At 35.5% G+C, this 14,539-nt stretch overlaps 1 protein-coding gene across 3 annotated transcripts in view; it reads left to right on the top strand.

Moving 5' to 3' along the window:
• The first annotated feature begins 202 nt into the window (after nucleotides 1–202).
• The window catches only part of TBC1D5 (TBC1 domain family member 5), a 280,235-nt gene continuing 265,898 nt past the window's right edge, over nucleotides 203–14,539 (top strand). The window contains exons 1-2 of one of the 3 annotated variants that reach the window (XM_026050797.1): nucleotides 203–314; nucleotides 13,147–13,208. In XM_026050797.1, coding sequence (XP_025906582.1) covers nucleotides 301–314; nucleotides 13,147–13,208 — 76 coding nt within the window. In that variant the 5' untranslated portion in view covers nucleotides 203–300. Of the gene's footprint in view, nucleotides 315–12,827; nucleotides 12,846–13,146; nucleotides 13,209–14,539 lie in introns of those variants that run through there. The other 2 variants (XM_026050798.1, XM_026050799.1) reach the window with 2 other exon arrangements.

The following is a 14,539-nucleotide window of genomic DNA, read 5'->3' as shown; positions in this document are numbered from 1 at the left end:
TTTAACACCAAATTGACCATGAATCCTCTGGTTGCACTGGACCCTATTGTGCGTGCTTGGTACCAGTGCCGTTTATAAGTTAAAGCCCTTAAAGGACTGGTTATTTTGTTAATCAGTAATGAAAAGAAAAAGAAATCCATCTTCTCTCTCCAATCACAGCCAGCCTGGAATCTGGGAGAACTCTTCTGTGACTCCCTAAGGCGAGAAATGTGACATCACAGGATGGAACAGAGGCCCCTGGGTGGTGACACCATTGAACATGGGTGATGAAATGGCAGGGAACCATCTGACTAGAGGGCAATGACTGTGGAGAGGTGAGATTCACGTTGTACTTCACTTTCCTTCTGGCCAGTTAAACCTTCATTTGAAACACCCTTCCCTGGGACCAGGATAGCGTGAGGGAGCAGTCGGACACTCACGCAGGGTTGCTTAGTCTCTGTCTACCTGGACACCTCGTTACATCTTACACCTAAAACCATCACTCACATTTGGCAGAGAATGTAAAAGAAATGCATATTGCCCCAAATTAACAAATAGAAACCAACACTGTACTGAATTTGAATGGCTGCATCTGAATTTAATCTCAGCTTGTTGACTGGACACGCTGAAAGTCTGGCATAGTGACCTCTACATTTCTTAGAATAATCATTTTTATTTTGCTTTGCGAGCTGACACCCAGTGGTGTTCTGCCAAAGTTGAGTTCTCTCAGTTTGCCCTGAGTTTTCTCTTTATATGCCTGATATTTCTGCTCTTTAATGTACAAGGACAGCTGATAATATATGACTTATTAAGAAAGACTTTTCTTTAATTGAAATGTTCCTATCACACACTTCTGACTATTCAGCTGTGCTGGACCTTGGCATACCTGCTTGTGTCACTAAGTGTGTCTTGGTTATGACAGTCCGTGAAATCATGCCTCCAAGCACCAACTATTCTGTTAATTCTCCAATAAACAAGAAAAAATGAGTTGGTTTTGGTTTCGTTTTCATTTTTTATTTATGTTTCCCTCGTAAAGCAATAATGGATGCTGGGAGATTCTCAATATCAGGCCAATACAAGAGGTGTTGTAAATACATATAAGTACTTGAGAATAGTAAACTGGATGCACAAACCTAATATATACTAACTTAAACAAATTCTTTCTGATTTTTAAATCAATAAATCACGGTCCTAAAAAGCTATCTGGAGCATTCTGGCCAGAAAACAACTGTCATTCCTAGGAGAGTAGGAAGCGGGGGGTAGCCCTCTCCCACACTCTTAGTGCAGCCTTAGTCCACCAGAGCATTCTCATGAAGGGAGGCTGTATTTCCACCTCCGATAATAGTTACTGAAATGAACACCTCGTATAGACACCTCACTGTTGGCCAGAGAGGGCAGGGCTTCTCTCGGCGCCACWCGTGTGCGCAGGTTGGATGCACACCACGTTGTGGCAATAGGCCTTTTCTTAGACCAGGTGGAATGGTTCATCCCACATCATGGGATCACAGTGAAGTTACGAGTTATGGAGGAATAAACATAAATTAAAGAACTTTTAATCTGTGTTTTACTTGTAGTTGTTAAGTTTGCTCACTTTACATGTTTTGTAGTCAGCGAGTTGAAAATTTTTGTTTTAGGAATCTCTAGTTCAGCAGAGAATAGAGAATATTATGTGGAATAAAGGAAGTTGAATGTCTACAGATTGCAGTATGGTGACCCAGGCTTACAGCAGAACTGTCTTAGTAAACCTTGGTTTATGCAATSTTCATCTGGTCTTGTCATGCGACTAGAAAATGGAGTTGAGCTGCAGCAAAATTGTGTTTGCGTTTAAGATCATGTGCAGTTGGTATTCGTGGCATGCCTGTTGATCCTGAAGGTGATCCCASATGATCAAAAATGTTAAAAAACACTAAGATTACATTTTCCAAGTTGATGTGTTTCTATAAAAGTACAGATGATTAGAAAGTACAGTGTATAAAACTTAGCTGGGCATCATTCTTGCTGTTTGTGTTTGACTTTGCTTCATGTTTAGATTTGGGGCTTTAACTGATGTCATCAGTCAATCTGTCTATTATTATTTTTTTAATAAGCATTTTAGTAAGCATTGTGGGGGGAAAATTTAAGGTTCAAATGAAATGGATAGCAAGCAAGCACTCTGAATAGGTAGCCTATAAATAATAAATAAAATAATGCCATCTCCTTTTGATAAGCATATGGTTTCATGAAATTACTGTGAAGTATTGCATGTGACACTGTACATTACTGAAAACAAAGCTTGAGCAGTAGTCTAGAGAATGACTTTGATGCAGTTTATTTTTTGAATACAGTTCATTTCCTCACAGCATTTATTCTTTGGCTTTTTCTGACATTTGAGAGGATTTCTTTGCTGTCTTGATTTGTTGTTCTAAAAGCTTTCCTCTCTGTTAAGGAAATTAATTGATCTGACAGGGGTCAGACGAAATATCTGTTGGTTGCCCATATGTTTTTGCTGCATGTCAAACAATACACTTGTTATCGTTATGGGTTCTTATRTAAAATGGGTAATAAAGTGCTAGTATGGACAAGTGAAATCATGCTTTGCCTTCTGGATTCCTGCTGAGTAAGCACTCAGTTCATGAAGTGAAATGTTGAAGTCACAGGCTGCAGGCTGCTCGTGGTTGTTCCAGGGAGAGAAAATTGAGCTGTGCTCAGAGCCGTGAGCAACTCAACTGCTGACTTCAGCAGTGGAAAAGTCCAAAACCCCCCAGACTTGAAATAACCAATATAACTCCTGTGGAACCCTTGATGCTTCGGTTTGTGACCATTTTCTCTTGTCCTATGCCTGGTCACCACGGATATTTTTAATTACTTTTTAATTACTAGTAATAGTAATTACTATTTTAAATTACTTTGAGTAAGAACACAGAATATTATATCTTAAGGCTATTCATTTTTTCACAAGACAAATTTTAGATTCTGGCCTGTGACAGTGAAGTATTTTATCTTGAAATCTTGTGGGTGAGAATCAAATTTTCACCTGAGAAATTAAATATGGATATCACGGAGTTTAGTCAGTGAATGAATCTGAACAGTTGCTCACATTTAGAAAGCAGAGGAAAAAATATTCCAGAGCTGGTTAAATCTTTAAAATACTCTTGGTAGTAAGGATGAGTACTGACATTTAGGTGACAGGAGAAAAAGTAAGGTTCGTCGGGGAAAAAAAATCCCACAACTATTTCTGGGTCTAGGTCAGTACTTTAGCTTTGTGCCATTTTACTGTGATTAAGAATATCTGAAGTTTGCGTCATCAAAAAATCACAGTAGAATAAAGCTGTTGCTGGTTGTGGCTTTACTTTGTGTTTTGAAGAGACTGATTTGATGTCTAAGTCCAGTCAAAGATGAGCGCAGTCGTTGGAGCCTTGACTTTCCTTGAGCGGGTGCGACGGCGCAACGATGTTCTGTGCTTGGAGCTCTCGACGTGCAGGAACAGCTCTGCGGCATGTTGCTGAGAAGCCAAGCTTTGACTTCCACGTGCTTTCTAGGATTAGGAAACAGGACAGTGGTGACCCTTAAAACCACCATGTTAATCAACAGTTGGGGATATTGATCCAATCTAGCAGATGTATAAATATCTGAATCCTTCCTTGACATTTAAAAAAAAAGATAGGACATTTTGCCTCATCTATCACTATGTTTAATTAAAAAAAATGACTTAAAAAAACCCCAGTGATTAAAAATCAAAGAAAATGATTGAATTCAAGATTGTATTGGTTTCTAATCAAGCAGCTTTATCTTAACCTGCTTCTGAGGTGGTAACATCTAGACATCGTAGAAGTTACAGTTCATTGGTGGTGTGTTCTGCAGGCCTTGAAAGTTTCAGTACAAGAGTCAAATACTTATGTTAGCATACACACTCCAAATTCAATATCGAGTAAGTTAAAACATTATTTTCATGAATTTTCAGTACTCTAACACAGACATTAATTAATGCTCTAATATGTCATTAACAAGTGAAATGATACGTTTCAATTAGAGAATAGCTTGCTTGCTTGTTTGTCTGGAAAATCATGAATATTAGATAATTTTAGATATCCTTCAATTCAGTATTGGTTTTGAGTAAAAAAACTAATTCTTTACATGAGAAAAAGTTAAACCTTCCTGGCATCCCAAGATATATATATATATGTGTGTGTGTGTGTGTGTATACACATACATGTGTATATATATATATATATATGTATGGAGTCCAATGCATTTAAAAAAATATTGACGTAAATCAGAGGCTATTCTTTGACTGAAGTTCTGTAAGTAACTTTTCTACTCAGAAGTTAAAAGAAGAGTAAGGAAAAAATCYCAGATGTTTGGAATCTAAACTAGTGAAATTGCAGGACTTGGTAGTGCCATGTCGGCATGTTTTTTTATTTGGTAAAGTTACCCACTAGTGTGGGTCATGGGAGATCAGATTCAATAAAGGTTTTCCTCTACCAGAGATAATTTTAKCTTGTAATAGACAGCTCTTTTTTTGTATTATTTTTTATTATAGACAGTTGGTAGAAGTTTTGGATATGACCTGCCTGCTCTCTTCTTTATATTACAATGTCCTGCRGTATAAATTAGAAATTCACTGAGGTTATAAATGTACTTCAAGGAACCTACATGTAGGGTGAATACCTTAAGCATCAGGGAAAAGCTTCTTTCACTGACAATGCACATTTTATAGAAAGTGGAGCAGAGACAAGRGCGAGTAAGTAGCTGCTCTCAAGCACAGGAGGGATTTGTTTCTCCACTTTTATGTGAATACTCTAGCTGTGGATATCGGAATACAAGGGAACASTGCCTATTTTTGGCCCTGTAATGACAAGGTTCTTCGTGATTGTAAGCTTGCCTTATAAGTTGAATAGCAAGTATCGTGGTCATTATCAAAAACTGATGAATCTGGAGGCTAACAAAAGCTGCGGCTCACATGCCAGTCATTTCATTTTTCCATTCCATTGGTAATTTTCATATAGCTAAATGCCATACACAGTTCACCAGACAGTTTCRTTAATAATTCTGTACATAAGTGAATGAAATATAAGAAAAATGCACCTATCTGTATATGTGTTTAGTTGAATTTTAGAAGGTACATTTTGTTAATCAGCAGTTATTATCCCAAATAGCCGTGGCTCTATGTGGGAAATAGTTCATTTTCTTAGGGAAATGAACAGTAGGCCTAATTTGTAGTTAGTACAATGAAAAAAAGCAGTTTTATTTAGTTGGAAAAGTATTCAACTTCATTGTTGCAGCCCAAAATATCATACATGTAATGCTGCTGAAAGAAAAAATAACAGCTAATTCTTTTATTTGTAGAAATTAGATATATACTTCCTATTTTGAAGCATTTCCTCAATTTAAATATGTGGATTTTTTTTTCTTCTTTCATTATAAGAGTTTAACATTTTTCAGTATCTGATCTCATTAATGACTTACTAGACCTGGTTCAAACTTTTAATATAATGAGAAAGGTATGAAAAATAGTGAGAAAGGTATGAAAAGTATTTCATTTAAAATGTTCCTTTGCCATAGTGAGCATTTTTCTTTTATTTACAGAAGTTAAAAGAGTGAGTGTGTACAAAGTGAGTTGTTGCCTAAAATAGCAAAATGTGAATTTTTAAAAATTCAAGCTTAAGTAAGAAAATGTAATTTAGTGTGAACATCATGTACTTATTTGAACTGATAGTTAATATTCTCATAATAACATTAGTTCTGTCATCCTTCATGTGCTTTATTTGTTATACATACACCTGTGTGGATACTGAGCATACCAATTATTGATCATGATCTTGAAAATCTTTAGAATCTTCAAAATCATCCCTTCCAATGTCCTTTAGGCTTAGGTCATGTAAATTAAAAACAAACGAAAACACTGGCAAAGTACTTTTTTTTTTTTTTCTGTTTTCCAAGCCAAGTTTAGGTAACTTTTAGTTGACTCTTCCCTTCTCTGTTTAGTACTTTGCTGTGCATTGACAAAAGTACATTTTCTATTAGCAGTCCATGTTTTTGTTGAAGATTTGTATTTGTAACCCTTCTACTTTACCGGAGGGTGTAAAAATTTGTAATGTGTGCTTTTGTCTTTTGCACATCAAGTATATATCTTTTTGTATTTTAAGGTGAAGTTTTTTCACTAATAACATAACGTCCGATAAAGGCTTAAGGTATTCAAAAAATGGTGCCACTTTCAGTCTAGCAGATAAACCAACTCTTTTGTGCACTTCTTTCTAGCAGAGGTGGTTATTTTATTGATGAATATGGAAAAAGTGTATAGTCCAGTGCTTTGTTCCATTCTTCTAATTTATGACACCAGTAATAATGGATGATGAATGAGATATCCAAAACATTAATAAATTACCTTAAGAGGTGTACTAAATCAAAGAGGAGGAGACTAAGAAATAATCTTATAGTGCCTCTAAGAAAAAATTAAGCTAATTGCAGAGTCATTTATTCAGCAGCATGCAAAAACTCGGTGAAATCTGGTGAACTGTTATAGTTAGTATGATGTTAATATAACTCAGCATTCCAAATGTGTTGTTCTTTACACTTGGATCTTCAGCTTCATGTGCCAAGAGRTATAAAGTGTACAAAATAAAACTATTCTTAAATATTTAAGTTAAAATGTTGAATTTATACATCTTTAAAATAAAATGCAGCAATTTAGTTCTTCACTGATGATCTTACATCTTCTTCATCCATCTACTAATAGCGTCAAAATTTGCTGTGTTTTTCTGCTGCAGTTTGCATTTACTAACTTGATGATACTGTGTGAAATGTTCACTTGTTCTAAGAGAAATTACGTGCTCTTTCATTCTCCTAGCATCTGAGAGCCACGTATTTTGTCCGTTTGCTACAGCAGTAATTCCCCCAGTGACACTGATGTTCAGCAGGAGCCTTCACACACGGGAAGGGATTTGAGAGAGAGAGCGCATTTGTGGGCCCTACCATAAATAGGGAGCATTGAATAGTGGGTCTGTTTTATACAAACTGCCGCTGTTCTTATTTGTCTCTTTCTCAGGTTAAATATTAAATGGAGTAAAAATTAGCCACCATTTTATAGTTCAGTGAGATCTAGGGAGATGCAAAGAATAGCTGATGTTGGAAGAAGCAAAACATGCTGGAAGTTGTTGGTATTTTGTAAGGATTTCCATTTCACAAACCGCCTGTGAATGTGTAATTTTTTGTAACTGGTTTACGTTGACCTATGTGTAGCCTTATATTGTCATAAAAAGGAGCAGTGCTCCTTTGTTTCTCCCCTCTTCTGCTTTATGTCAGTGGTGGGATTTGTATGACTTTATGGAACTGGTCCAGCTGCTAGATGATACTTTTTTGTTTCATCTTTCTTGATGTTATGCAATGAGTTCTGAAATAATTAAATATTTTTGATATGGAGTCAGCTAAAGCCTGCTAAGGCYGTGTTTTCTGCCTCATTGACAATGGAAAACTCTTGTCTAAAGGATCTTTAATCAAACCGTAGCACCTTAGGATAAAGATGCCTGTTGCTAGGAAAGATGGTAGTCAAGCATGGGGCTCAGTGTAGTCTGCTGCCAGCCTGGTGGATTTCTGGCATGGCTGCAAGACTAACATTCAGATGAAGTTTCTTCTGCTTTTGGACGGTTTCTCAATGTACAACCACAAAGTAGGCTCTGCCTAGTTGAGCTCGTGTTCATCCAATTTTCACTTTTTTCCTTTCTTCTTTGTTTTCAAGAGCCTTGATATTTTGTTCAAACTCTGTCATTTGTAGGCCAGTCCCATTGCATGTCCTTGTCTTTATCTCTGAATGGTAATGTGTGATAAATGCTTTGCTCATTTAAGAACTGTTGAATATCACTAACAAAATGTTCTCAACCAGTATACTCAGTGGCAACCCCAACTTCTTTCAGTTCCTTCTGAGCAGAGAGGATAAAGGCACCTGATGATTAAAAATCAAAGTTTCCAAAGAGATAAAAACCTTTCTGTAATATGTAATATTTTTAACACTTACTAAAGTAATGTTTTTGTAGTTCAGGCATCTTGGCCAAAAATGTCGATGTTGGTTTTAACATAGTTTGATATAATATTCCTGTGAGTCAGATGAGCCCAGTTTTGGCTTAGTTAGCCTGTACTTAAGCTATTTTTAATTTTTTTCTTATTTTTCTCCATAGCTGTAGTGACCAGGTCTGTAACTAGGTCATCAACGAGGTTGATAACTAACCAGATTGGTAGATAACAAGCTATAGGCAGTCTGCAAGGTGGGGGTTGTTTGGTAGCACTGTGTTGAAATGAGCCACAGGCATTTAGCTTTGCTATCTGCGGAATTAAAACTGAGACATTCAGTGAGATGGGTTTCCCCATTCTGCTCACCCCAGCATTTTCTCATGAGGTTCAGCATGAAATCAAGTCTCCAACCCAAGAGTTCTCACCAATAAGGGGAAGATTGAATGTATCTGCATTAGCAACAGTTGCCAAGCAGCTTATCTTAGATTAAGGAAAAACAATTAGATCAGGACCTTTTGGGGAAAAAACAGAAATGGGAATTAACGTCGAGAATATTTTAGTGATTAAGATACCTGCTCAAAATTGTGGTAATGCAGCTTTAAAGTCCCTCTTGTCTGTGAACCATGACAGGAACGTGAATCAGAGTTATGTATCTGAGGTGAGTGCTCTAGTGTCAGGGCTGCTTTTCTGAAATAGGTATCTCAAAATCTCATAGTGGGCACATTTCCCTTGAAATTAATTGGAGTAAGTCAAAAAAAAAAGAATTGCATTGAGTTTGGGGCTTATGGTGCTTACTTGAATAACAGGTAAATAGGATTAATACATCATTTAGTTATTTATAAGAAATAGAAAATAATGTTCTGCAGAAAATAAAATATCTATATTGATATTAAAACATAAAGGAATTAAAACATAAAGGAATGGGGCAGCTGGTGTTTTACAAAGAAATGAAGCATAAATCTGTAGTCCAGTGATAGGTTAAGGCCTAAACTGAGAGACTGCTTATTTTTGGAATAAGCCGTGATCTGATCTTTTTGAGAGTAAGGTGTAGTATTCTCTCTATTTTTATGTGGCTATTATGGAAGAGCAGTCCAGAATTAATTCTGAAAGGTTATGATCGCAGACTCTCTAAACTTATAAAGCAGTCCTTTGTGTGCAGATTTGTGCAGTTCATAATTTGGAATTTGATGCTTCAGTAATTAGGGAATGTGAAATAAACTTGTAATTGGAAAGAATTGTTCTTTAGCCATGTAAAGAAATAAGACTGATTGCTCTGTTGCCATCACAAAAAGTATTACTGAGTGGTTTGGCATTAAAGCCTTTTTTACCATAGAAAGTGTAGTACTTGAATAATAAAGCTCTCAACTCTACTACTGTCGTGGATCAAGTATATGTCATTTGAGAGCTTATTAAGAATGGAGATATGGCATTAAGATTCTTTGAAAAAGGGGGAAGGAGCCTTAAGTAGAAAAATGTAAATATGAAATAATTATTTATTAATTCTTTGCCTAGTCCATTTATTTAAGCAGTATTAATGTTTGATCATTTCTGTTTAATAGAAAATGGCATGTTTAAATAATGTGGCAACTGTATTTTTAAATGCTGTAGAACAGGGTCTTTAATTGGAAAATCAGATTTTGCTATCAAAGATTTTATAGTGGGGAGTAGTTCTGGGTTAGCAGATTTCATAGAAGCCAATGGTGAATACTGCCTATCATTCTGGCAGAGGGTTAATGGTGAAAAATTATGGGTTTTATCTTTTTTTTATAAATCAAAGGGTGAGTAAAAATGTGGGCTTTCTGTAGATCATTAGAATACAAAACTATCTGTTGAAATCAATTAACATGCATATCTGATGACTGATTGTATAAATATGAAAGTCAAATAATTGTAATCGTTAACCATGGCTTCAGGTCATATGAGTTGTCAGCTCAAAAAAAACTAGAGGAGAAGAAGGTTGATTTGCATATATTTAATGTGGCAGGCTGTACATGTGGGAATTTGAGATAAACCTTTGCTCGTAATCTGCTTGTTTTTATCTAAAAATCGACTAGGAAATGTGGATCGTAACAGCCAAGTGAGCTCTGTGTTTTATTGATAGCAGTTGATTCAGTGCCTTGGAATTTGACATTTTACTATATGTTTTAATATGTTAAAATTGTTATTTTACTAAGAGACAGTTGGAAGAGGCTGGTTAAAGAATTTATTCAAGAATTATTCAAAGGTTTTGCCAAATGCATGCCGAAAACTGAACTGTAACTCTGTGGATTGCTTTAAAAGTAATTGTAACTGTATTGCTTTAAAAGTCTTTAGTTGGATTTATGCAGTATATATCATAAGCATTTTTATTCTTATTTGTGATAAAACAAAAATCAGAAGGTGATAGAAGTACAATAAAAATTCTTAAGGAATACAGTCCAAAGTCACAGAAGTATCTTTCCATGTGGAGTGGACCAAGAGGCTGATTTTTAACTTAATTGGTGATTTGCAATAAATAAAGGAGCCTTTAAAGAATTTGCATACTATTTAAATTCCTCAATATAGTAAATCACTGCAACCTATTTTTTTTTCCATGTGTAATACAAAATGCTCCATGTAACTTGTGAGAGTTCAAAGATTCCTTGGAATTCTGGGGCACAGCCAGGAATTGAAACCTTACATTAGCTGTATTTTTTGCTAAGTGGCTGTCTAGCATCTCTTTGTCCCTGTTTTTATGCTTCTGAATATTTAAAATCACTTTTTTCCTGGCCTAAATTTTGAAATACTTACCTCTCTCTCTCAAGTTTCCTCTGGGCACTGTGTATCTGAAGAGCTCTCAAGTGGAAGAAGCAACAGTAGCTCCTTGGAGCTAATTAGTACCTGCAGTTGACGACATTCGCTATCGATGACCTGCTAAAGGGTAGAGAGGACAGCAGGAGATCTTTTTGCTCAGTGCTTTTTACTGGCAGCCTTATTTATTTTTTGCCTTTGTAGAGATTTGAAGTTAGTCCATGCATGTGGTACAATGCAGTTCCTTACATTACTCGAATTAACTTGAATACAGCAGTATTCAACACGGCCTCTGTTTTGCAGCAATCTGCTGCGCTCCCACCGCTGCTCTATTCCTGGTATCCATAGCCTTTAAAATGCAGTGGAATGACCCTGTATTTTGCTGTAACCATCCACTGACCAGAGCTTCATGTGCTCTCTGGAGTACAGGCCTAGGCAGCATTACGTTTTTTGATGTAGGGAGAACAGAACCAGCTGGCAGATCTGAGGAAAAGACCCAAATTCAGTACGGCGGGAGTTTGTTCTGACTGTGGAAGTGGCAAAGGTGCCTGTTTCCCAGGTCATTGGCTGTATTACCTTCCATCCGAGGCTCCTTTAAATAATCTTTGTGTCTATATAAGCAGAGAATGGTGGCCCTCTAATTGGCACAGAAAGTACTACCATGAGGAGATCAGTTCAGGAATCACACACAGAAAACAAAAATTAAACACTATGGTAATTAAAAAACAGAAGTTTTTTAAGAGGAAAAAATATATATAGTTTTAAGACATCCATCACTCTAATAATACAAGTAGAAGAGGAATGAAAATCATTTACTACTTAGTTGTACTTTCTACAGAAAATCTGATTCCAAAATTTCAGGATCATTCCAGAACCATTGTATGTCCCAGTGATCCTTAAAATCTTTTAAATCTGGAAAAGGTACATAGTGTTTTTTTTTTGAGGCTCGATTACCTTAAAAAAGAGGGGTGTGGGTTATTTGTGATTTTTGTTTGGAGTAGGGTGAGTTACAGATGGGAAGGAAGTGTGATTTTTAAAAGCACAGATCTCAGTAGTAAAAGAGAATACCATAGCAAAAAATGTGGTCTTGTTTGCCCTACTTCAGAAAAATATCTTCTGAGAAAGAAGTGGTTCAGGTTCCTTAAAACATTACGTAAGTTTTTCATACTGTTGTGTTTTGGGGCTTGCAATATTATTAGCTCAAAAGGGAGATATGCTTTTTCATGATGACTATATTTAGCCAGGAGGAATAGTCCTTTTTAAAGCAAATTGAAACGAGTGTATGAGAGCGTGAAATTATCAGCAGCGCTGGTGCACATTTACATTACTTCTACATACTCTTTTGAATGACCACACAACAGAACAAGTACTTCATTTCCACTGTGTTGATTTTTCTTGACAAAACATGGCAGTCTATCCAAAGGAGGGTGTTTAGCCAAGATAAATATAAAATTTATGATTAAGCAAAGTGTTTCCTTATTATAATCCCTAAAGAGAATTTGAGACTTGTTAAGTAAAATGTGCCAAGGTAGTTTTAAGAGTAAATTGTCCCTTACACTTTTAAATACTAAAATACTATAAACTAACCCCGTTTGTGATCTTATCAGCAGAAGCAACACTGCCTAGCTACTTCCTTTGAACCACATGGCAAAAAACCATGTATTTATATGACATGTAGTTGAATAGGAACTTTGATGTATTCATTCAGTATTACAGGCCAGTATAGAGATCGAGAATTCACAACAGTGACGTGGCTTGGAAAATCTCTTTCCTGTAGCGTGTGTTATGGTAGGAAGCAAATAAGCCTCCTTTCAGCCAGTACAGATAAAAATTGATAATGTGATTACACTTCTGGCACATTTCTTTAAATGCTCTATTTACAAAATACTGCTTGGAAGAAAACTGTGGTGACTGTCAATATTATTCATTAAAATAAATAGGGAWTGTAAACTGATTCAGGAGATCAGTGAGTTTTGACCTCTGTGGTGTCAGTGTTGGCTTCGGAGCGCAGTGTGATAATTAAATTGTGAATGTACTTAGATAGTGGATATTAAATGGTCTCGTTGTGTTCTTTCAAGGACTATGAACTTCGAAAATCAAGGATAACATTAAATGTCAGCCAAGTATTTTGTCCTTCTCATGGTTTGTCTTTATATCTGAGTTAGTGCCAATTTGCACAGATTGTGTGTCAGCTTAAATACAAGAAACAGGCCTCAGTCTGCTTGAACTCGTTCCACCAAAGACTTCTAAAAACTTTTGGTAGTCTGCAAACTATAATGGTTGTTTCACATTAAGTTGCTTTGTAGAATTATAAAACAGCTTTTCTAGTGCTTTCAAATAAAATGTTGTCATCCACTAATGAATGAGATACCATCTGTAATAATTAAGGTTATTCTACTTGTTTTCCCCCTGCAGCAAAACTTCTGAAGGTTTGCAGAAGCTGGTAAGAGAACCACCAAGAAGGCGACTGCAGTATTGTAAGTACTGTACTTGCCAGGTGGGGGGGACGTGAATTAAGAATATGGCAAGTGGATTTTCATTTTGGGGGGAAAAATGAGCTACATAAAGGGATTACATGTAAAATACTGAGCAGGATGTATTGTAGCAATCGTTAATAATTTACAAGGGGAAAAAAACTGCAGTCTTGTRAAATCTAAAATTGTATCCTTATGCAGTGTAATCAGGATTTTACCAATAGCAGTGAAAACTATTTCTCTATCCAGCAAAGATTGATCTAGTTTATATACATTTGTTTATTTAAAACTATCAGAATTTAGAAAATCATTGTAGTTTTGCAGGTTTGTCATTTGTTTTAGTGACTTATTGTTTAGGTTATTTTGCAGAATTATTTATTTGCTGATTTATTTATGTATTTCATTATTTATTTATTTGATTATTTAGTAAATTATTTATCTGATGAATTATTAATACATCTTCATGACATGCTTTAAATTATTTATAACTTAATTTTGAGTTTATTGCTTTTCGACGCTGCATTGTTACTGACTAGTTTTGATTTTTTTTTTTTTCTTTCCTGGTTCTTGAAAATTAAAGTACTAGCTCTAAGGCAAAAATGTATTCTTTGCAGAATCCATAGCTGATTTTCAATAAAGTAATTTACCATGTAGATACTAATTTTATTTAGCTTTATTTTGCTTAATACTGCTTTTATTTAGCTTTTTCTTCTATTATTTCATAGGTGTATCAAGATCAAATGAGTGGCATTTAAGGAACAGAGATAAATGTTTACTTGAAAAATCTATAGAAGCAGAGTTGTACTGTTTTYCCATTGTTAATTAATCCTTAGTTATCCTTAAAGTTTATTAGAGATATTTTTGTCAAAATAAAAAGGTCCTTTTTAATGAGCCTTTTGATAGCTGAGCTAATATATTTAACTTCTGCTAATAAACAAAATAATAAGATCATATAAATAATTAATGTGGAGACTTCCTTCTTACTTGCAAAGTTTTAAATATATGGGAAGGAATTATAGTACCTTTAGATACATGGAGAAGGAGATATGTCAGTGATAAATGGTTTACGTTTTTTCCCCCCACTATGTTTTTTTGCAGGCATAGGAATTTCTAAACTCCAAAAATGTGGTAGCCCTATGTTGCTATATGTAAACTACTGTCTGTGTCCACAAAGAATTGTTCTTATCTCACAGCATATTGCTGTGAAGCTTGTTATTACATTGCTGTTTTTTTACCAATTGAAAAGGTCTGAAGTCTAGTCTTTTTCTCTGAAGAGCCTTGAATAAGTATATAAAAGCAATGTAAAGGGTCAAATTCATATTTGTGCTTCATAT

This window comes from Nothoprocta perdicaria, unplaced genomic scaffold, assembly GCF_003342845.1.
Source record: "Nothoprocta perdicaria isolate Ctin4 unplaced genomic scaffold, notPer1 scaffold_70, whole genome shotgun sequence".
Taxonomy (NCBI): domain Eukaryota; kingdom Metazoa; phylum Chordata; class Aves; order Tinamiformes; family Tinamidae; genus Nothoprocta; species Nothoprocta perdicaria.
The sequence above is the reverse complement of the archived record's forward strand: the minus strand, read 5'-3'. Positions and strand labels throughout refer to the sequence as shown.